Source organism: Trachurus japonicus, chromosome 5 (assembly GCF_045865225.1).
Source record: "Trachurus japonicus isolate A0001 chromosome 5, Traja_1.0".
Taxonomy (NCBI): domain Eukaryota; kingdom Metazoa; phylum Chordata; class Actinopteri; order Carangiformes; family Carangidae; genus Trachurus; species Trachurus japonicus.
Window position 1 is genome coordinate 12,584,320 of NC_140911.1, and position 23,898 is coordinate 12,608,217.

At 41.1% G+C, this 23,898-nt stretch overlaps 3 protein-coding genes across 4 annotated transcripts in view; 2 read left to right on the top strand and 1 right to left on the bottom strand.

Moving 5' to 3' along the window:
• Positions 1 to 23,898, top strand: part of comtb (catechol-O-methyltransferase b) — a 216,197-nt gene that overhangs the window by 325 nt on the left and 191,974 nt on the right. The window contains exons 2-6 of one of the 2 annotated variants that reach the window (XM_085776360.1): positions 786 to 957; positions 3,041 to 3,158; positions 3,288 to 3,481; positions 3,582 to 3,713; positions 3,813 to 4,010. In XM_085776360.1, coding sequence (XP_085632486.1) covers positions 786 to 957; positions 3,041 to 3,158; positions 3,288 to 3,481; positions 3,582 to 3,713; positions 3,813 to 3,992 — 796 coding nt within the window. In that variant the 3' untranslated portion in view covers positions 3,993 to 4,010. Of the gene's footprint in view, positions 1 to 785; positions 958 to 3,040; positions 3,159 to 3,287; positions 3,482 to 3,581; positions 3,714 to 3,812; positions 4,138 to 23,898 lie in introns of those variants that run through there. The other variant, XM_085776359.1, reaches the window with a different exon arrangement.
• Positions 4,845 to 19,092, top strand: grm6b (glutamate receptor, metabotropic 6b). The gene is made up of 11 exons (XM_085776352.1): positions 4,845 to 5,220; positions 6,390 to 6,982; positions 10,372 to 10,588; positions 10,991 to 11,126; positions 11,253 to 11,407; positions 11,752 to 11,892; positions 11,990 to 12,190; positions 12,960 to 13,099; positions 14,277 to 14,900; positions 14,978 to 15,289; positions 17,339 to 19,092. The coding sequence occupies exons 2-11, from the start codon at positions 6,446 to 6,448 to the stop codon at positions 17,576 to 17,578; spliced, it is 2,703 nt and encodes a 900-aa protein (XP_085632478.1). The 5' UTR covers positions 4,845 to 5,220; positions 6,390 to 6,445; the 3' UTR covers positions 17,579 to 19,092.
• traip (TRAF-interacting protein) lies at positions 19,077 to 23,472 on the bottom strand. The gene is made up of 16 exons (XM_085776358.1): positions 23,300 to 23,472; positions 22,969 to 23,090; positions 22,825 to 22,882; positions 22,642 to 22,725; positions 22,454 to 22,493; positions 22,231 to 22,358; positions 22,040 to 22,134; positions 21,637 to 21,750; positions 21,442 to 21,529; positions 21,261 to 21,350; positions 21,087 to 21,175; positions 20,816 to 20,971; positions 20,631 to 20,676; positions 20,435 to 20,539; positions 20,290 to 20,340; positions 19,077 to 19,748 (listed from the first exon to the last, which is right to left on the bottom strand). The coding sequence occupies exons 2-16, from the start codon at positions 23,064 to 23,066 to the stop codon at positions 19,641 to 19,643; spliced, it is 1,350 nt and encodes a 449-aa protein (XP_085632484.1). The 5' UTR covers positions 23,067 to 23,090; positions 23,300 to 23,472; the 3' UTR covers positions 19,077 to 19,640.

Below are 23,898 nucleotides of genomic sequence, written 5' to 3' on the forward strand. Positions count from 1 at the left end.
GCAGGTTTTTTTTTTTTTTTCATGATGTTCTAACCGTGTCTCTACATGCTGAAAAAAGTGTTTATGGTGAAATGCCAAGATCATTCTGCATTGTGGTGTCTGAATCTAGCGGTATGTTAGGAGTAAGCCAAAGTAAAGGTTAAAGTCCCGGTGTTCTGCCTTTTATGACACAGCTCTTAACCCCCCGCTGGTTGCCATGCAACTCAAACTCCAAATCAAAAGGAATTACCTCAAACATCACTGGTCTTTCACAGTTGCATTATTAGTGCAAGGTAGAGTCGTTTCCAGCCAAGCTCTTCACTGCTTTTCCCACAGACAGACTCTGGCTGTGCTTTTCTCCTCCTTTTCTTCCCTGTTCTCTCCACTTGGTCTGTGCTTCAGATTTCTAAACAGACTAAATGCATGAGCTGAGAGTTGGAAAAGCTGCACACACACACAGTCACAGTGCTGTGTGTTTACCAGGGTTTATTAGAGTTGATATTAAATGATATCCTACAGTGATATCATCACTGCGTGTGGATGTGCAGCAGGGACATGGCAGCAACAGCAGCAGGTAATGAAAACAGGAGCAGTATCAGTATTGTTCACCAGTAAACACCCATCTCATTAGCCCCACACAAAGGGAGAGGCAGGGAGAGAGAGGGGATATGAGAGCTTTCATTTATCTTATGCAAATGTCTTGTTATTGTACTGTCTGTCTGTGCTTCATCTATCACAGCCTCTCTTCATAACACAGCGCCATCTCACCACGCTGAACTAATGTTTACACTTCGTCTCCGTTGCAGGATGTGGCTGACTCTTATTTACAGTTGCATTGGTGGAGCAGCTCTTCTATATGCTCTGTACAGATGGGTGATTCCTGCTGCTGTGCAGTATCATGGAGGACTGGCACTGATCTGGCATGATGTCATTGTGGAGCGGATGCTGGATACATTGACCCAGTCCACCCGTCCTCAGGTGTGCCTTCTTTATATATATTTAAAAAAAAAAACATAACATAACACACAAGTGACTAATGGCTGTGTCATGGTAAAAGAGACAGAAAAACAGTGGCCACATGCACAGAGGTTAAATCAATAGTCAAATATACTGGGCATCAACAAGACTGATGGTTTACAGCTGTGCTAAATGTTAACGTCATCATGCTGACGTGCCAATGCCAGTGATAACATGATGATATTAAGCAGTAAAATGTTTGTCACATTGAACCTCTTAGTTTGGCCTGTTAGTGCCCAGAAGTGAAGTGGCCTTAGTTTTACAGGACTCTCATCACAAACCAAAGTAGGCCCTTTTTGACAAATTAATGATAGCACAAGATGAGAAGGTGTCACTAACATGATAGCAAGAAGATGTCAGGGTGACTGAAAGACAGACAGGCTTAAATTAAAGATTGAATCTGTCCAGTTTGAAATCATCACCATGCTTCACAGTGAAAACAGGTTTGACCTTTGACACCATTTCACAGAGTGATGAAAGAGCTAATCAGAGACAAGTCAGGTGTAGGTTACTGGATAAACCTTTCACTGGTGTAACTTACACCATTCATATTAATTATTTATCTCACTGCTCAACTGTTGTTATACATGTTCTCTCACTTGGATACGTCACTGTCACATAGTTAATGTAGGTAGGCCTACACACATGGTTTTGGCAATGACAAACTGAACACCTTTATTATACTGGTAAAATCTCATATTTAATATCAAGATTTTGGATTTCAGAAATAAAAAAAGTCTGACTGATGGAGAAATTTGTAAAAGGCAAATTAAACATATTGTAGTTTTCACTGACACACACTATCAGAGGAGGGCAGGATAACAATGTGACACACACAATATTCGCATGCACGCACACGAGAACAAGTAGGTGAATCAACACTTGTTTTTATCTCCCGAGAAGAACTCTTTCTTACAGTGGCCCTGAGGGCTCAACACACTGCAACTTAAAAAAAAAAAGAAAAAAAAAAAAAGCAGACACAACGATACAAACATGCTACAAATTCAGAAACCATCTTCATCAGCAAGAACACACGTACGCATGCAAATAAACAAATGCGCTGCAAACTCAGCCCCACGATTCAACGGCAGCTGTGAAACCTGAATTTGACATTTTGTGTTCAGCCTTGTTGTTTGTGTTTACCACAGGCAATGTTCAGAGGCAAACATGTTCATGAGGAACCAAATGCACAGAGTATAACCTACTGTCAGTCTACGTTAGCCAGCCCACTGTGTGTTTTGCTGAGGTCACTGGACTGTGTGCTCATCAGGTGCAAATCTTCCCATGATACCTTTCACTTTCTGTCTACATAGCTGACTCCAGGGTCAAACAATAACTGGACACTAACAGAAACATATTTTTTATTTGCTTATGTTTGCTTCTATCTTAATGTTGCTTTGGATGTCGACTTAACATCCAAAAAATCTTACAGTGAAAGGTGTGACATTTCTAACAGATGTCACTGGAAAGAAAACATTTATCTAAAGACACTGAAAAGATAATAACTCGTCAATCAGTCTTTTTTTTGTGTGTTAAAGGTGGTGGGGTAACACCTCCGCACAAACCTCAGCATGACAGGTGCAGAATACACGCAAAGAGCCACTGACATATTGGAGTCAGAGCTGTGACTATGGGATTTACTGGTGACATTTTTACACCCACATTAAGTAGAGAGAGAGAGAGAGAGAGAGAGAGAGAGAGAGAGAGAGAGAGAGAGAGAGAGAGAGAGAGAGAGAGAGAGAGAGAGAGAGAGAGAGAGAGAGAGAGAGAGAGGGATTTGCCTGAGGAGGCTCAGTTTATTTTATTTTATTTTATTTTTATCTAGAGTTTGGGCGACAGTTTGGTGACAGGGACACTGGGGTGTAGGTGGAAAAGGAGAAATGTGTACAAACAGTATAATTACTGTTCTGTTACATCTTCTATTGAATCAATGTGGCAACCCAAATGTCCTCAAGCAGCAATGATTGAATTATTAACACCCAGCGATCAGTGACACTGATTATAGCATTGTACAATAGTGTTTCTTCTTCCTCTTTCTCCTCAGCGGCTCCTGAGTGCAGTACAGAAGAAAGCCACTAGAGGAGACCCTCGCAGCGTGGTCCAAACCATCGATGACTTCTGCAGACACAAGGAGTGGGCTATGAATGTGGGGGATGAGAAAGGTATTGATTTCTTAATCTATAGCTATTTCCTTTCATGTGTGAGATCATTACCTTGCGTGACCCAGCTTTATGTTTATGTGCCTACATGTGTTTTGCTTTTTTATTTTCTTTTGTTTTGTTTTGCCTCAGGCTGCATTCTTGACTCTGTGGTGTCTGAGATAAACCCAGCCACTGTGCTGGAGCTGGGAACCTACTGTGGCTACTCCACGGTGCGGATTGCTCGCCTGCTTCCCCCTGATGCCAAACTCATCACTCTTGAATTTAACCCTGACTTTGCTGCAATTGCTCGTCAAGTCATTGCTTGGGCAGGACTAGAGGAAAAGGTAAAGTCTGGTGTCTTCACAGTAAACAGAAAAAAAAACAACCATTGATGTACATTGTGTGTACAGGTCAGAAACTCATGTCTTTCTTCCTTCATTCAAGGTCCAGTTAGTTGAAGGTGCATCTGGTGACTGGATCCCTAAAATGAAGGAGCACTTTGGGATTAACACATTTGATCTGGTTTTCCTGGATCACTGGAAGGACCGCTACCTTCCTGACACAAAACTGATGGAGGCAAGTTGTGTGGTGGTGTTTTTTTTTCTTTTTTCTTTTTGGTCATGATCAAACTCGTAATTTTTCTGCTCTGACACCTCACTTTGCTCTTATTACCAGGAGTGTGGTCTGCTCAGGAAGGGCACCGTCCTGCTGGCAGACAACGTCATCTGCCCTGGGACTCCTGACTACCTGGAATACATCCGAAACAACCCGCAGTACGAGAGCCAGTACTTCAAATCTCACCTGGAGTACACCAAAGTGGAGGACGGCCTGGAGAAGTCTGTCTTCTTAGGGTAGTTTTTAACGAATAGACTAGTCATCATGTTTTGCAAAGGTACTAGCAAACCTCAGACCTCTGATCCCCCCTCACTGACGACAAATCGGGAGTTAAATCTTTTCAACATGAGAGTGTTAACTTGAAATTAAAAAGGAATACAAACTATTTGTGTTGTGTGTCTTTTTTATATTTTCCATTGGACAACATGATAGAAGTTGTTGCACTCTTTGAGATGTCTATGGGCCTATATACTGGTGCAGTAGATGGTGGTAGTGATTCTGTGTTCAAGCTCCTAATTGACAGATGATGAGCTGGAAACTGATCCGGGGGGCTGCTTTTCCCAGAGCATCAACTGAAATCAATAATAAATCTAATCCAGCTGCATTCTGCGGTTCACAAACCTATTTTCTGCTCTGACATCCTCCTCCAGCTCTGGCCCAGTGTTGACAGGTGTGTGAAAGAGGGAGCGAGTGTGTGTGGCGTGTTTAGTATGTGTGTGTGTGTGTGTGTGTGTGTGAGAGAGAGAGAGTATGAATCAAATCGCTGCTCATCTAATCTCTCAAAGTGACAGAGTTCCATCATACTGAGGTGGGGAGGGGTGAGGAGAGGAGGGGAGGGGCTCTGCATTTGGTTCAGCTGTATGAAAAAAAAAAAACATATATATATGGGCTAGTCCACCTACTGCTTTCTTCACAGCCGCCTGCATGATAATCCCAATCTGTGGCCATTAGTGCACTGAAAGAGCGAGAGAGGAGAGGGTTCCAGCAGAGAGAAAGAGAGTTAGAGAGAGAGAGAGAGAGAGAGATAGGGAGAGAGTGGGGAGGGGGGGAGTGCCTGGACAGAGATGCACACAGGAAAAAAGAATGAGAGAGGAATGGGAGAGAGAGGGAGAGAGCTTTTAAGGGATTTGGCAGTGATTTGTAGAATCTCACTGCTGTAATGTTGCGCTTTTCCTCCACTTTTCCCCGACTCTGCCATGATACTACACCCTAAAGCCTCAAAAGTCACTGTTTTCCTTTTGTCTTTACAAATCACCACTACTTTTTTTTAAACCATTGTTTTTAGTGTGTTCTGCTTATTTTTGAGAGTGCACAGCGGCAGCCTGAGATGATAGAGGATTTACTTTTGTTGAGGAGAGGAGAGCCTTGCCTCTAGATACATAATCACATTTTGGACCATGGATGGAGGCCTGTGTGGACGAGCTCATGTGATGGACAATATCAAGACTGGTGGATGAAGAATGGGCAGGTAAGAAATGCTTTTACATGGAGAAATTCCTCTACTCGCAGGTGTCCTGCATGCGATGTGTTTTTTGTGCAGCTGCGGGACTTATGCAGCTTAGATTTCTGCAGATTCACATTATTCTCTGACATAGTCCGAGAATATTTTCAATAAATTAAACTTTGCAAGTACTGACCAGAAAATTAAAATGATATAGAATCATAAATATGAATATGAGAAATATGTAAGCAGGCAAACATTTATTTAGATTAATTTTAGACATTTTGATTTAAATACTTATAACTGAATAAAATGAAGCAATCTCATTAAAAAAATATTTTCTAGTGTACAAATTCTGCCTGTATATGTTAAATCTACTTGCTTACAGTCTTCATAATGACATTTTTATATTCTGTTGAGTTCACTTGAATACGGTGGATTTGGTCAATGATCCTCATGCAGATATAATTAACCTGCTCCAGCTTTTGGAGCGTGAAATCCTGCGAAGGTTCAGTTGATGTTTTCTGTTTTGCAAAATTTATAGTGTTTTCCATAATTGGCTCTCAGCTCTCTTTGATAAAAGCTTCCAGTATTCACTCTGTGTCATCCTGCAGGGTACCTAAAATTGTCTTCTCACTCTACCACACCTTCCTTTTAAAGTGTACAACCCTATATAGCTTTTATGTGGTCTTCTCTTATATTCTCTTCAGCTTTAACTCACCATGACAGATGTCATACTACAAGTGCATTTAAAAAAAGAAAGAAATGCACTGTATCTGTATTATCTACGTATTACCTATGGGAATTGCTCTTGGTATTGACATAATCAACTCAGCAGACCCATTTACAGGTCTACAATTACACTATCATGTTATGTATGCATAGACGCAAAGGTCAAACCAGAATTCATCTTTCAAAGGAAGCAGAAGCAACAAAACTTTTATATTTTTCATACATGATTATAGTCATTTATCCTTACATACCTTCAGTGGTGAGATAGACCAAACAGAAATAATGTGAACTGGTCAAATATTGTGTAAAATATGTTTTAAAAATTACAACTAAAATGGACATTGATAAGGGTAAAGTCATTTATAGCCTTATTCTCCTCAGTAGAAAGATGGGAACTGTAGAAATGATAGCAAATGATGATTATATGATCAGACCCTGAAGACCCCTCTGTAACTATTCCATAGGTGTCAAAGGTAGAGGGAGTGGCCTGGTGCTGTCAGTTCCTCTGCTGGTCATCATCATGACATCAGAGGTCCCATCATCCCATCAGTGTTCCTGGTTTTTTTCACCATCCGGATACAGGACATGGTCTGGGCTGTTGTGGGTGCTGGTGGTGGGTATCGGCCCGGGCTCATGGGCCCAACAGGGCACCCAGCCCCAGTCCATCAAAATCGAGGGCGACATCACCCTCGGCGGGCTGTTCCCGGTGCACTCCCGAGGGCCTGCCGGCGTTCCCTGTGGGGAGATCAAACGAGAAAAGGGGATCCACCGACTGGAGGCCATGCTGTACGCCTTGGACCAGATCAACAGTGACCCAGACCTTTTGCCAAACATCACACTGGGGGCCAGGATCCTGGACACCTGCTCTAGAGACACCTACGCCCTCGAGCAGTCCCTCACGTTTGTCCAGGCCCTCATCCAGAAGGACACCTCAGATGTTCGCTGCTCAAACGGAGAGCCGCCCATCATCCCCAAACCAGAGAGGGTGGTCGGTGTGATTGGGGCATCTGGGAGCTCAGTGTCCATCATGGTGGCCAATGTGCTCAGACTGTTTGCGGTGAGCTTTATTTCACTAACTCTCCTCATTAAACACTGAAAGGGCAAGAATATTTGGGGCAGTTACTCTTTTCAGCAAAGTAAGCTCATAAGGTGAAAGCCATTATCCCTCTGCTTTCTCTTTTTTAATCTATCCACAAAGGAGCAAACAGAGGCACATGAGTTTAACAGTGGTTCCCAGCTTGGGGATCAGGATCACTCAAAGAGCCTAAGTTAATTCTGAGGGGTCCCAAAGATGATAAACCGCATGATCAATTAAAAACAAACAAACAAAACAAATTATGGGGTTAGGGTTAGGGTACGAATATTTCCTATGAAATATTTCATACTCTGTCCACCCCATTAGGACTCCTAACTCCTTCAAATGACATTATTTAAAACAGAAGAATCACTTCTTAATGAAACTCTGAACATGTCCACACTAAGACCACAACATCTGATTGGTGGTTGATACGGATTTGGAATTACTGAGCAAGAGAAGGATTTTCAAGATTTTTGTATGTTTAGTCTTTATCACATCAGCTGTGCTCAGAATAACAACCACAAATGCACACATCTGAAACAGATTTATGCCTTAAACTGGAAAAACAAATATTGCCTCTGTATCTTCCTGTAGCCTACTGTTGCACTGTGTGCCTCATTCATTTTACTGTAAAATGTCCAATCTAAGATGATGAATGGGGACATTTATTTGCAGTTTTGTGAAGGCTTTCACAACCCTAATTAAGGGAATTACTAATATTCGGTATCATCATTTGACTGTAGTTGGGTACTTGAATAGATGATATTGCACATAACAGCATATTTCTGCTGTGCATGCATACTGATCTGAATTTTGAAACAAGTCATTTAAAAGGCTGAATAGTGTGGATGAGCTCTTGTATTGATGGAAGGCACACTTCACAGGATTGTGAATTCATTGTCATGCAGGCTAATCCATGTGATGCTTTCAGTGTACAGTTATTTTTTAACAGATGATTGACCTTTAATAATTGATTACACTGCTTATAGTGATGATGGGACATTGAGGCTGTGTAAATCCCACATTATGTCATGTTCTCATCGACTTACTGACAGTCTGCCAGAAATCTAGAAATATCTAAAAATAAACACCAGCTCGAGTCAAAGTGGCCAAATTAGTTTCACGTGAAAAATGTATTTTGCTTACTTCCCTGGACAACACTTGTTGCAACATTCTTTATACTAGGGTGTGGAGTTGAGAGCCAAGGAGGGGCAGCTTGCATACAGGGCAGATGTTAACTACAGAATTATAGATCCAACGTCCACTAAGCCCCTCTCAGCAGCTCAGGACCCTGGGCTGAAAATAGAGCATCAGGGCAGCAGGATGACATTGGTTCTAGGATAACAGCAACTTGTGGCCGGTGTGGAGTAGATTTAGCTAAATGGTGTGTTTCCTTCTACTGTCCATATGTGCTGCTCTCCGGACTGTGGATGCTTCTAGACTCATTCACTGTGCCCTGAACATCTGCTCTTAGCCAGAGCAGGAGATGTTTCAGCATTTGTCAAAGACATTATTATTACTTTGGTTCCGCAGTAAGAAAGCACAACTTCAAGGTTATACTTCATTCACTGAATCTCTAAAGCACTTTATGGAGTTTGCACCTTTATTATTCCACATTTGAACTCGTTCAATAATGGGATTTTTTTCCCTACAAAGCTTTCACTGTTGAAATGATTCATTAGTCAATAAATTGATTGACAGATTATAATAAAATGGGCAGATTTGCTGCTTTTCTGAAAATGCACCTGGGGCTGTTGGGAATTGTATTGTGAATTGTGTACAGTTGTTTTTCTTTATTTGACATTTTATAGCTGGAGCTATTAATGGATTCATCAAAAAGTAGGCTACTGGATAGATCAACTGAGTGTTCAAATATTTGTTAAATGTAGCTCATTTCCTATGTTCCTATCATTCTGCATCATCCAATATTTTAACACATTGTTCATAACTCCAGTTAACTACATAAACTGCAGTTAAACAGATAAACCAGATTTTCTCAAACTTTGATAATTTGAGGTTGATATAAGGTACTAAAAATATATTAATCATAAAATCATTTTCCTGTTAATTCAACTCTCTTGGATGTGTTTGAATACATGAACCTTTGACCATTCTCATTTTTGAGGATCGTAAAAAAAAATCAATGCTATATCTAAAATATCTATTCAGTGTCTATTCAGTGCTTGGTAAAAATGTATATCAGTGCTAATCTACATTCACATGTCTGTAGCTTGACTCCACGTAGTTTCAATCAGGTAGGCTACTGAATGTGAGAAGATTTCAGCAGGAGTGGACTGTAACAGGATACTTCCTGTGTTACTGATACGGCTCATTGATTTTAGTGGAAGGGAATTGGTGCAGATGCTTCTGCAGGATTAATTTGGAGAGGATTATGTGTTGTCTTGTTCATTACAAAATTTGTATGCAAACATTTGAACGGCTTTGCTAACATGGGCTCTTGTGGACACTGATAATTAATATTTCTCAGTGGACTTGTTGGTGTACAAAGAGCTGTTGTAGACTTGGGATTTGGAGAAAGTTCACCTGGTTGAAGATGTGCCCTGTGACATGGGGGATGCCCAGTAAATTTGATCTTGACGGGGTTAACACAGCGGCAAATTTAAGCTGCATGTGGCAATCAGAATTAAATATATTGTATGGCTTACAGCTGAGAAATGCTAACCTTTTTCTAGTCTCTTGATCTCTGTCTCTCCCTCTGTGCTTAACGTAATTTGACTAAAACCCCTATAATCCATCCAGATAATCTGTGAAATGGTTCTCTCGCTCCTCTCTCCTTCTCCCTTCACTACCCCTTGTGTCTACCTTTTTCTCTTCGTCCCCTCCAGAGGGCCTAACGTTAAGCCACGCTGGGAGACCGGCATTAGCAGGGTCAGGGTTGAGATTGTCGACATAAACTGTGTCATTAAAGAAGTAGCACACCAGTAAATTAATCTTCTCATCCATTTTTTCCCCCAAACAAATGCTTTTACAGCTGTGGTTCCTACCATCTGTATTTCAGCGTGGCGTTGGCTATATCCTCAGCACAAACCAGCTCTGGGCAGATCACACTGTGAAGTTGCCTCAATTCGGAGAATTACTGAGGACACAGGCTGTTCAAGAGACGAACTGTCTCTACGATAGTCCAATTTTGGGATTTTAATGCAGTACAACTTGTCAGTATTAATGTGGGAGGCTTCCATTAGGTTTTGTCTGTGAGTAAGTGGTGCATCATCCTCCGACATGGTTCACTGCCTTCTCTTGTCATTCCTTTTACCTTTGGATTAACTATTGGCCTAATAATCAGCTCTCTTCATGTTTTCCACTTGACCCAACTCTTTCGTCATCACTGACCCATCCGTGTGTCTCAGATCCCACAGATCAGCTACGCCTCCACTGCCCCGGAGCTGAGCGACAACAGCCGCTATGAGTTCTTCTCCCGTGTGGTGCCTCCTGATTCTTACCAGGCCCAGGCCATGGTGGACATTGTCAAAGCCATGGGCTGGAACTATGTCTCCACGCTGGCCTCAGAGGGAAACTATGGAGAGAGTGGTGTGGATGCTTTCCTCCAGATATCCAGAGAAGCAGGTGTGTATCTGGCTGTGTGGATGTGAATTTACTGCTCAGACAATGAAGGATTACTCATTCATCAAACCATGTTGTCCTCGCTCATTAAAATACAGAAATAGGACAGAAAAATCCTTTAATACACAAGGACTAACAGGGCAAACAGAAGTCAAAACATCATTTGGGTTTAAAAGCTCAAATGATGTTATAAGTGCTCAGACTTTATATTATCAAAATTACACATTCCTATACATATTGCTTGTGCAATAAAAACAAAATGCAGGAGAGTTGACTACTGTAGCAAGCTGATAATTGTTGCTATGAAACAAATTATTAGGAACATTATATCCCGTATAGTTATTTTGTTTTGCAAAGACAAAAGAAGAAAAGGTATATTATTGATGTTTCCAATGTGTCAAACAGGAGGGCTGTGTATTGGACAGTCCATAAAGATTCCTAGAGAGCCCAGACCAGGGGAGTTTGACAAAATCATCAAGAGATTAATGGAAACCTCTAACGCTCGAGGGGTCATCATATTTGCCAATGAGGACGACATCAAGTGAGTCAAGCTTTACTCCACACAAAACTAAACTAAGAACATATTATGTAAGACTTGTTTCTATTGAGTTGTCAAGTCAGCTGTTTGATAATGACACTTGATTAAGTATAAACTGTCCTTTTGCAGGCGGGTGTTGCAGGCTGCCAAGATAGCCAATCTGACAGGACACTTCCTGTTTGTTGGCTCCGACAGTTGGGGTGCCAAAAGCTCCCCAATTCAAGACCAGGAAGAGGTAGCTGAGGGCGCAGTTACCATCCTACCAAAAAGAGCTTCTATTGATGGTAGGGCAATATATACAATCTGATTATTCTATCCAACTCAAATCAGCTGGATACAATAAGAATATTAACAATAGCCTGTGACACGTGGCATTGACGGATGAGTCTAATACCAAAGCAAGAAATGAAGGAAATGAATGATTGATAAGTCAGATAAGTAATATTTCCTGTCTGCCACTAAAGATTGAGTAAACTGAGTTTTAGCCATATTTCCCCATGAAAAGAAAATCTGATTTTAAGACAGTATGGTTATTGATTGTCTACCATATCAATCAGAGTGCTGTTATTTCAAAGAATGTTTGACATTTTCATTATAAAACATGAATAAACTTTGTGAAACATTTCAGGGTTTGACCAGTACTTCACTTCAAGATCATTAGAAAACAACAGGAGAAACATCTGGTTTGCAGAATTCTGGGAGGACGACTTCAAATGCAAACTAACTCGCCCTGGTATAAAATATGAACTGGGTAGAAGAAAATGTACAGGTATGACACAGTTACATATGCAGGGAATAGATAGGAAATTTCAAATATTTTCTGTGCGAGCAGTTTTGCCTTGTGTGACACCTTTGTCGTCTGTCAGGGGATGAAAGAATCAGTCGAAACTCTCAGTACGAACAAGAGGGCAAGGTGCAGTTTGTGATTGATGCTGTGTACGCCATGGCCCACGCCTTGCACAGTATGCACCAGGACCTCTGTCCTGGCTCCATGGGTGTCTGCGAGAAGATGGACCCCGTGGAAGGACGGATGCTCCTGCAATATATCCGCTCTGTCAACTTCAATGGTGAGCTCCAGTTATTCAATCTGTGATTTTTCCTCTTTCTCATACAACATGTGATGACTTAGATCGAACCATGCGAGAAACCATTCCTCATAGCAGATTTGTGCTGGCAAAACCTTTGCTTTCCACAGCTGCTCTCTGCCACTGTAGAAGGTTTGAAAAGGAATGGACTAAGAAAAGAAGACAGTAGAGGGGAGGTCAGCTTGAAGATGAGAGCCTTGAGATGTTCCTGCAAATGTACCAAGCTGCAGAACACAGTACATTCCTTCAAAGCCTGTCCCCTCCCTAGGGCTGCCTCCTTGCTCTTTGCTATACACAATGCTCTGGCTTTTCATCCTCTCCTTTCATAAAAAAGTCAGTTTGAAAAAAGGAAAAAAGTGTTCTATGAAAGCATCTTATTTACTGTTCCCCCCTTGCTGGATGACCTTGGCTTGTATGGAAGATTTTCTGATTGAGCGCCTGCAGGGACCTGAGGGCGCCTGAGAGGAACATCACGTTAGAGCAACAGAGCAGAGTGCACTGAAAGACTGTACGCGTGGAGGAAAGCCTTCACTAAAGAGCATCCTGCACTCAGTTTCCACATGATTGCACAAGACTGAAGAAAGTAAACACAAGCTGTTTTCAACAATGTGTGGGTGTTTTCCTCGCTACTAAAGATGAAGCTACATATCTCCATCTTAGAGAGCTTGAATTTCTTGGCTGCTCTGACTCATTGTCTTGCTTTATTGATAGTGCGCATGCAGGTCATTAAAACTCTGTCTCCATCAAACAGGCAGCGCAGGAACTGGAGTGATGTTCAATGAAAATGGAGATGCTCCTGGTCGGTATGACATCTTCCAGTACCAACTGTCCAACGTCAGCAACCCTGGCTACAAGGTTATTGGCCAATGGACAAACCACCTCCGACTCAATGTAAATACTTGTTTTTGGTCTAATTGAGTAAAACATGAACTTCTTGAACTTGAATCACAAGCTTCTAATTTACTTTATTGCACATGAGATTGTAATCAGAGCCAGAAGCCAATTAGTTTTGCAAAGGAGGACATTGTTAACACCAACACCTCAGTTATCAGGGTAACCTTATGTGGGATTGTGGGAGTCAGTTCCGAGAAGCATCTTAGCAATGTGTAGCTGTGGAAGCAACTGCAAAAAATATGTTTTCTCTTTTTAAAAAATGTCCACTGAAAAAAGCCAAAACTGATGGAAATCCTATGCTAGGTTTTTAAAATATTTTTTCTGCCTTATCTGGCTGTTAAACACCCTTTGCTCCAACACATTTTTCTTTACATATGTTCTTGGCTAGTGAAGCAGAACTTCAGCAGTAGAGACGTAGAAAGTGGTGAAAATGCTGAAAAACAGAGCTTGCACTTTACATTTTGTTGGCTTTTTCAGTAAGCTTTTTTATTTTATTTTTAAAGTGGCAATAACTCATGGCTCAGCTTTTGAACCTCTGCCTTCTTCTCAGAACTGTTAATCTAACTCAGATATTACACTGTAAATGGTATGATCCCAGGTCAAATAACCCAAACCATTCCTTCAACATATTATTTTGTAATTTGAAGTGTACAAACACCAAAGTCTAAAAAAAGTCTTGTTGTGGTTTTGGAGGTTTTGTGCCAGACTATATTTTGACCAGGAATTAGCAAAAGAGAGGCGAACTATAGCCTAACCTAGTTTACAAGCTTTATGCTAAGATAAACTAAGATACATGGTTAGCATTTGGACATATTGTATTGTAGTATCCACTTAGCCAACTGCTGGAAAGAAAATTAAAAAATGTTTTCCCTAAAATGTCTAAGAAATGGTCCAGTACACAAGCCTTTATAATACCACAAGACTTCATTTTTAAACACTGGTTTTTGATGGATTTAATGAACATATGACTTGTGTTAATGATGACATTATGTTAGTGAGCTTTAGCAGATGGGTATCTTTGTTAGGCTTCCTGTGTTAGCTACATAGTTAGCATATGTGCGAGTGGTATCAACCTTTTCAACTAACTGTTGACAAAAAGGCACATTATGTGTAGCTCACAAAATCCCATAAGTCTTCAAGTAAAATAAAACAACTATTTGTATATTCACCCCAGGAGGAGGAGATGCAGTGGACAGGTGGTGACCGAAGAGTTCCCGAGTCTGTGTGCAGTTTCCCCTGTGAGTCTGGTGAACGGAAGAAGATGGTGAAGGGGGTTCCCTGCTGCTGGCACTGTGAGCTCTGCGATGGCTACCAGTACCTTCTGGACGAGTTCAGCTGTGACATGTGCCCCTTTGACATGAGGCCCTTTAAGAATCGTACGGGATGCCGGCCCACACCGATCATCAAACTAGAATGGAGCTCTCCCTGGGCCATCATCCCCGTTTTCTTGGCCATCCTGGGGATCCTGGCCACCACCGGATGCATCGTCACCTTCATCCGCTTCAACGACACCCCGATTGTCCGGGCCTCCGGCAGAGAGCTCAGCTACGTGTTGCTGACGGGCATCTTTCTTATCTACCTCATCACCTTCCTCATGATAGCTGAGCCCAGTGTGGCTGTGTGTGCTTTCCGCCGGTTACTGCTGGGGCTCGGTATGTCCATCAGTTATTCTGCCATGCTCACCAAGACCAACAGGATCTATCGCATCTTCGAACAGGGCAAGAAGTCGGTCACCCCTCCAAAATTCATCAGCCCCACCTCTCAGCTGATTATCACCTTTATACTCATCTCAGTGCAGGTAAGTGTGCTTGTTTATCTTTCACGTAGATCCTCAGCTTGATCCTTCATAGCACTCTAACTCTGCCTTCTCTGCAGGTGCTTGCAGTCTTCATCTGGTTTGGCGTGATGCCTCCTCACACCATCATCGACTACGAGGAGCAGAAGCCCCCAAACCCGGAGTTTGCTCGAGGAGTCCTCAAGTGCGACATGTCCGACCTTTCCCTCATGTTATGTCTCAGCTACAGTATCGTACTGATGATCACCTGCACGGTTTATGCCATCAAGAGCAGAGGAGTTCCTGAGACCTTTAATGAGGCTAAGCCCATTGGCTTCACAATGTACACGACCTGTATCGTCTGGCTGGCATTCGTACCCATCTTCTTTGGCACGGCGCAGTCAACTGAGAAGGTTGGCAATCTAACATTTTCACAGGCTTTACTAGTTCTTTCAACAGAATTGACCAGAGTCTTTGAAATGTTTATCAAGTACAATTCTTTGTTTGATTGTTCTGGATTATTCAATCAAGTTATAGTGCTAGAGCTCGAACAGAAAAATTGAGCAAATTCTTTCTGCTTTTCAAGGCTATGTGACAATGAGGCTGGACCTTGAGCTGACATTGTTTGCTGCAGGGCTGCTGCAGGGTCATTCTCTGATATTTTTTTCCCTTCTATAAAATGGTGACCACTTCCTCTCACAATTTCCTTGAGTCCAGATCAGCTCAACATACAAAAAAACTCAGATATCACATTAGAAAAGTTTAACTGATAATTCAAATATTAAACGTAGATTAATTTTCTTTTTTGCTGATTGAATCAGTAGACCATGTTAGGTCTAGCTTTGTCTGCTAATTAGTAATTACCAGACATTTAAGTAGTAATTACATGAGGGATGAAGTGAACAAAAAATATTAATCAACTGATTTAAAAAAGGAATCTGTGAAAAAATGAGTCTGAATTGATTGAATATATCGAGGGAATTAAATTAGATTTCTACCTAATGTTCGTGCATTTGATGTGATGTTTTAAAAAAGATGAATTATTGAATTCACAAGTGAAATAATTGGTCAGCTCTTTGAAGGAAATCAAAGACAGTCGTGTTGTTCAAAAGTTTTAATTTTTTTTAACTACAGTATTTGACATTAATTGGACCTATATAATAAATAATTATTGTAATAATTGATAATTATTTATCATAACTTTTGTTTTAAATGATGAGTTGAATCAAATTATGCAACACACAATCAGACACATTAATAGTAAGACAGTAAATGAATCCCTCTGTTTGAGTTTGTTGCCTGTCATATCATATTCGCTTCCTGCTGTACTCGGTACATCCTGCTCCACTGTAGTCGGAGTTTAATTTAGCTTGTGGGCTATTTCATTTCGCCGTCACAAAGTACGAGACTGTTGGGGGGAATATTTGAAAAATAGAGATATGCCTTGACTAATAGAGAACCGTATTATGAATCAGCCAGGCTGAAACAATTAAAGCCTGAGGTACTTTCAAAGTCTTTTCACTCCTCCGAATAGAAATGAAGTGAATTAAGAATAGGGAGGGAAGAAAAGAAAGGAGGGCAAAGGAGCCAAGGGACAGTGAGGACCCCTCGTAGACCAATTCAGCCATCCCATTCAATTAATCATCACTTAGAAAAAGAGCTAAATATAGGCTGTAACTTTTGTCTGGCTGATGAAAATAGTGGCTGTTATTCTCCCATCCTACGATCATGTGTAGGACCACGTGTAGGAGGCGATTTACCTGCTCCATTTCTGTATTTACATGTGGAGGAACAGCTCACGAGCCAGTTTCACTGCTCGCCTCGGGCACAGTATATAAATACTATCCACTTAACTCATCAGTGACCAAAGCCCCTTATAGAAATGGAGACGTCTCTGTGAGGGACTGATAAAAGCAAGATGATAAAAGAAATTTCATTGTATGGACACCAGCCTAGGAGATGCCAAGATGTGCAGCTGCCAAGGATAGTGTACAATTTATGACTTATTCATGGCACAAATATATCTTATTTATGACACGTATGGCTTGATTTATTTATAACCTGTACAGTTTTCTTGAATAATGAGTTCATAATTTATTGGAGGCAGATCTCAGGAGAAGTCACTTCTCATTATTACTGTTGGTTTTGCAATAGGAGGAAGGGCAGTGAGTAGTAGATGTGGTCAAAGCCCATAAATAGATCCCCTTTCCTGACTACATATACCAGGTCATAAATCATTCATTGGGGGAAAAACACTGCCTCCTGTGCTTTGAGATGAAAATTGTAAAGACTGCGTTGTGACAGCCTTTGAGATTGCATAGTGTATTTCATTTCACCTGTGCACGGTGATAAAATCACTTACTTTGTGCACTGATGGATGAAAACCTGCAGAAATTAATCAGTAGTACTAAGTAGAGATGTGTGGAAAGCAGTTCCTCTGACCTACTGAGTCTCTGTTGCAGATGTTCATCCAGACCACCACCCTGACAGTGTCCATGAGCCTGAGCGCCACCGTCTCCCTGGGCATGCTCTACATCCCAAAGGTGTATGTCATCATCTTCCACCCGGAGCAGAACGTCCAGAAGAGAAAGCGCAGCTTCAAAGCCGTGGTGCAGGCAGCCACCGTGACCACGCAACTGTCCCAGAAGTCCAACGACAAACAGAACGGAGAGTCCAAGATCGTGCCGGACAGATCACAGTGAAACGACACAAAGCAGATCCATGTTTCATCACATCACGTTAAAAAATTCCCAATGATCTGGTTGATGACGAGTGAAAAAGATCAGCAGTTACTTTTGTTGTTGGTTGGATTTGTTTTTCTTCTTCTCCCCCTTCACTATGGGTTAAAACACCAGCAAAGACGTTCCTGGTTTCTTTTCTCACTTATTTAGATTTGTAAGAACTGCTCAACCTGGAATGAAGCACAAAAGGAAACAGAAATGCGCACGCTTAAAACGGACAACTTTTTTAGTACACTTAAATGAGAACTGAACGGATGCTGAGCCCTCCTGAAAGGAATGAAAGCATTTGATTTTTTTTTTGTTTTTCTTTTGTATCAACCTCCCCATATGCACCCCAGACTGACAAAGAGGCGTTGTTAGTTTAAACTCTCCCTGGGAAATGCTGTTTAGGAAAAAAAAAAAAAAGTAATGCGTAAATGGCGACCTTTGCCCTACAAGAAGATATACTGTACATGTACTGTATGTGGAATCCCTTGGGGTCAATGAAATGTTGTTTACTGGCTCCAAAAGCACTGCATGCATGGACTGTGTTTTATGTGTACATGAATGTTTCGAAACATTGTTTGTATGGGGTATCGTGACGTTTGCCTCTGATTGCACTGGAAGGAAGTAGCTTTTAAAATGCACCACCTCCATGTCCTGTTACTATTTCTGATAATCTCCGCTGGGAAGGTAGAATTGATCACTAAACTATAAGCACCCACTGAACAATCATTCAATAGCCAGTTTCCGTTATTGCAAAGCTTTTTGTTTAAATTGTTGTTATGAATATGATCATCATGGCACAATCTGATTTTCACTGCGGAAATGCACAGATGTAAACAGGATACAACTGACTGTGAATATCTGGTTCTTACATTTCTTTCCATAGTGCAAACAATGTTTGGCATTTCCCCATATTGTTTGTCAAACTATCAAGCAAATGTGTTTGAAGGTCAGGTTTGTATTGCAGTAAGCTAAAAGTCATAGAGAAGCGGCTGTTATGTTCATGCATGGGAAAGTTGTCGGAAAGCTTCACTGCGTCAGCTGTATTTGATCTTGTGCCATGAAAGCTCCTCCATCACAACAAATTCTCATTTCAGCAAATATATTGTATTTAGCCTGAGGTAACTCCTGACATTAACAACAGCTCCTTATTTGCCTGTATATTATTTGCAATGTACTTTTTGTTACTTGATCACAATGTACAACTCAGGTTTTACTGCAGGTTTTGGCCAATGTTTTTCTTGAGGATTACCTTCTGTACTAGCGCAGCCTTTCAAAGTACACATGGATTCAGTGGTCACCACGTGCAGTGCGTTTCCCTTCACAGTGCAGGAGGGCTGCGAGATCCATGTCCTCCATGTGGGAAAACACTGTTTGCACTGCCCTCTGCAGGAGAGCACACCTCAGTGAAATGTTTGTGATTAAAAGCACAGTCAAGAGGGAATTGTTTGTAGACCCCACACAAACCTTTATAAAAAAAATATTGTTTATTATTCGAGTTGGTTTTACATCTGCTAGAACTAAAAAATTAAGACTAAAAATATCTACATCTTGGAATTCATGAAAATGAATTTTAAGTAAGTGTAAAAAAAAGAATGCGTTATTTTTCAAACACAGAAAATAGATGCATCTATGATAATGAAGAACACAATACAGATCAGTGTCATTTAAATGGTCCATAAATTAGATGGTTTATCTCACGCAAAAAAAAAAAAAAATCAGGAAAAGTCTCAAAATTAAGAGTTGGGCAACACACAGTTTCAAACACAGTTTCACATAAAAAAAACACACAACACATAACAACACACCATGTAAAAATGTGCAGCAGGTTGCTGATGTCAACAAAAGCGCAGCATCATTTATCAAGTATTTGGCTGAACACCGGCTCTACATGAATTTCAATCAGAAAGTCTTGTTTGGTGCCGAGTGGCAGAACCGCTTCCAGGCTGGTTCTCTGAGCCACAGCAGCATCAACATGTCACTTCACATTCAGTGTCCTGACCTCTGACTCCACCTCCACAGGAGCAGATACTGAAATTCACTCGAGGAAGCTGTCCAGAGTGAGGCGAGTTGCAACCTTTGGTGGAGGTCTGGTCACTTTCTTCCTTTTTGCTTTCATCAGCGGTCGAATCTCTGATAACGGAGACTGGAGTGTTTGGTTATGGAATGATGCTTGTTTTCTGGTGCCTAAAAATATCCAAAACTAACGTAGCTGTTGGAAAACATCTGCATGGCAGGCAAATGTCTGCCTGTTTGCACATGCAGCAGATACGGAGCAACATTAACATTCATTTTTAAATTTTGTCTCTATGTCCGACAGATGTACTTTCACTCAAATATTCACTCACTCTTGAACTGCAAATTTGACCTTCACCAAAACTGGAGAGAAATAACTGTTTGCTGCTAAATATACCATTACCTTCACCAGCTAGCATCTGACTGTGTCTGTGGTTTCCTACTGATCAAGTAGCAGTGTCAGGACCAGAGCCTTTATGCTGAAAAACAGCTGAGTGCTACTGCTAAAAATTTGGTTAATAAAAGGCCACATATCCCACTTAGTCAGGATGGGTATTAAACACATTAAGTCCCACAAAAAACCCTACAACAATAAAAAGAGTAAGTACTTATACTATAATAAAGAAACATTGGTTTGACTGAAATATTCCACATGACAGAAAAAAGGATACAGGTTGGAAGAATTTTGTTCGTCCTCCTAATCCATCATAACCGCTTCTCACCTGAAACGAGAAATATTTTCTCTCATCAAATATCTGGTACGATAAAAATGGTGCGTCCGATAAAACATATATCAGATGCTTGTGTGGTACATACAGCTCCAGGTTTCCTCTGCGGGTCCAACATGCTACCAAAAGTCTTCTTTCTGAAGAGAAGGGAGTTCCTCATGAATAGATCCATGGACCCATCCTCGTCTTGAGCCTGAAGTACAAATATACACACACACACATACGTTTAAAGGCTACACATACCTGATTTGTAGACTGACTTTAAGTAACTTTCACAACCCTACCTTGGATAAGGATGAACTTTTCCCATTGTGTTTGGACATGGATGTTCTGAAAAATAAAGCAATTTGCATACAATTTGAGTATATAACCACACTATATAATTAAGTACACTATGTTACGAACACTGAGCTCACCAAAACTCAGGTCCCTCCACAGTATTTAATATAAATCTCAATATAAAACCTACGGCGAAGGGTCAAGACGCATCTTCTTGGATGGGACCTTCGTCGGCCTTTTGGCCACATCGTCTGGTGTAGTGATGTCATAAGTCATATTGAGGTCAATGTCCTGGCTATCTCCGGGCTGGTGGAGGCGAGGCTGCTTCAGCTCCAGTGGGGCCGGACTGATGGGTAAGCAGAGAAACGTCATCAGTAAATCACATGGATTATATTTCCCTGACAATGTATCAGAGTGACAGGAGGTGTACAGGAAGTGTAAGTGCAGTGACCCAACGACACCTTTCAAACACGAGCCGGCTGAGGGTTTCATTTGTCCTTGTCGGCGTGCTCAGTGTCTTCTGAAGAAACTCCACTTTCTTCTTCAGACTCTGTTGAAACATATGCATGAAGGCATTATAACAAATTATTTTTTATAATTATAGAATTAACAGGAACTTTGGTAGATGCACTTACAGAGATTTCTTTGTCAGCACTGGCCAGATCATTCTGCAGTGACTTCATGTCCTCTTTGGTCTGATTCACCTCGATTGAAGCTTTTTGTAACTGCAAATGACACAAACACACACATACTGTATCTAGATGTATATTTTTTGTAATTTGTTACTCATTCTTCTGGATGATGTTAAGTCATTACCTTGTTGTTTGAGGAGAGCACTTCTCTCTTCAGCTTCTCACACATGTCATTCGTAGACTTAAGGCTTCCCTTTAGATTATCATACTCTCTAAAAAAAAGAGGAAGCAGAGAAGATGAATGTAAAGCCAGTGATGACAGAGAAACCACATTCATGTGGGAACAAGCTGTTGCTTAGTCATCAACAGGACTCCTTACTTTTTGAGAGAGATGCAGTAGATGGAGAGCTGCTCCACTGCCGCCTGACTGACACCCATGTCTGTGATCATGGACTCCACCTCTGCTCTCTGACCCTGCAACAGTACATCCAGGCTGGGAACAAACCAGCAGCGTTAGTGCAGCATGAGCAGGACTTTCTTTTACAATAAAATAAGATACAAGAATATGTAAAACCCCCCAGTGTATAGAAATTAACAATTCTTCCCTTGCTTGAGTATCAAAACTACTATTTTTTTGGAAACCCCACGCACTCCAAATCCAATATCAAAACACTATCATACTTAACAATAAAGAGACCATCTAATACATTTTTCATTTCAACATAATACAATTATTAAAATATGACCTTAGAGAATTAGTATGATTATGTAATTGCAAGTACCTTTCAAAGGTTTTCATTTTGACCCTGAGTCTCCGGGCCTCATCCTTTGCAGCCTGAACATCATTATGTTGCGTCTCCAAGTACGTCATCTGTTTCTGTGAAAATCACAGAACAACACATTAAAAATAAACTATTAGAGTTAGAGTCTTCACAGACAATATAAGTTTACCAGTGCAGGACAGACAACCTACTCGTAGAGCAGAGCAGAGCATCTCCTTTTCCATAACGTCTTTCCGCATGCTGTCCATGTCTCTCTTTTGCTTGTCCACAGTCTCTCTCAAACTGTCCACCGCCTTCTGTTTGTCCTTCCAGTCTCGCTCTGCAAATTAAGCAGATGGATAATTAACCAATACAACCTAAACACAACCTTCTTTTAACAGTCAGGCACCACCATAACAAAGCATAGTTTCTTACCTTTAGAGCTTAGGAGTACCTTCATTCGATCAACCTCATTCTAGGAAAGGGAGAAACACACAACATACCATGTTGATGTCATTGCATCTTTAGCATCAGTCTTGTCTTCTTTTTCCCCCCAAACAATATCACACTACAAAGCTCAAAACTTACAGTTCTATGTTGTGTATGTGTTATTAGTTTATTACCTGCAAGCTTTCAGGGTCTGCCGTGGCTTCATCCTCTCCGCTAACGTCAAAGTACAGCTTGCAGATGATGTGTCTGGTGCTGACCTACACACCACACAACAGTATTTAGGTTCATATATTTCTCTCTGTGTGTCATGTGGGTTCAGTTTGGACTAGAGGAAGTTGGTGAGGACGTTTCTGTACCTGTTTCCTGCACTGTGGGCAGGATTTTGTGGGGGCCATCTGAAACCACCGGAGAAGACTGGTAGCACGGGGAAAAGGGAGAGTTAGTTACAAACCTGGCAGACATTAGTGTTGTTGAAGTCTTGACTGTCTATATCTTGTTACCATTCATAGTGGAAAGTGTGTCCGCAGTGGATGGCAGCAACATCCTTCGAGTGATCGAAGAAATCGGCGCAAATTGTGCATAATGCACGGATAGGCATCTTACTACCACAGCGATGATGACCCTTAACGAAGAGAGAAAACCGTGTTAAATGAGCAGCCTAACTGAACACACACAAATATTGTCCTACGCTGTTTAACCAAGCTCGTGTTTGTGACGTTACGTAAAAATGCTGTAACGTCAACGTTAGCTAACACATCAATAGCCCGTAACATTCAGCTGCGCTAGCTAGCTAAACATGAATGTAGCTCTATCGAGAGATCCCATACTCACCAAATAAAGACGTTAAGTTACTGCACAGTGCTTCGTAATAAAGTGAAACATCCCTAACACCTGTAATTTATCATTTTAACCTAGTTAATGTGATTCTCTGGGGGGGAAAACCTCGCTACCGTCACAAACTCGATGCTCTCTCTTTCCCGGCTGTACGTTCAAACGTAAGCCCCGCCCATAACGCTGCGTTCAGGGTCGGCCACGATTCCTCTGGTGTCAGCGATTTCTAGTCCTGACCACGACAGTTTTCCTTATTTAAAAAAAAAAAGAAAGAAACAAAAAGAAAAAAGAAAAAAAGAGGGACTTAAATGTGGTATTATTATTATTTTTTAAAGCCATGCGTTGTTTTAACCAACACAGAAGGACAGATTTTAATATAAAAACTAATTAGATGTTCAATAGAGAAGGGGACATTTATGAAGTGCTATTTTTTCACTCTACCTTGACCGGTACCGTAGCAACCTTTAAATTGCCACACATACTTATATTGTCGGAGTATGGGCCAGAGTTAACTCAGATAACTCAGTTATCCACCGCACCGCACCGAAAACAATATTTTGCACAGTCAAGTGAAACACAATAGCAAATTGAATGGAGAA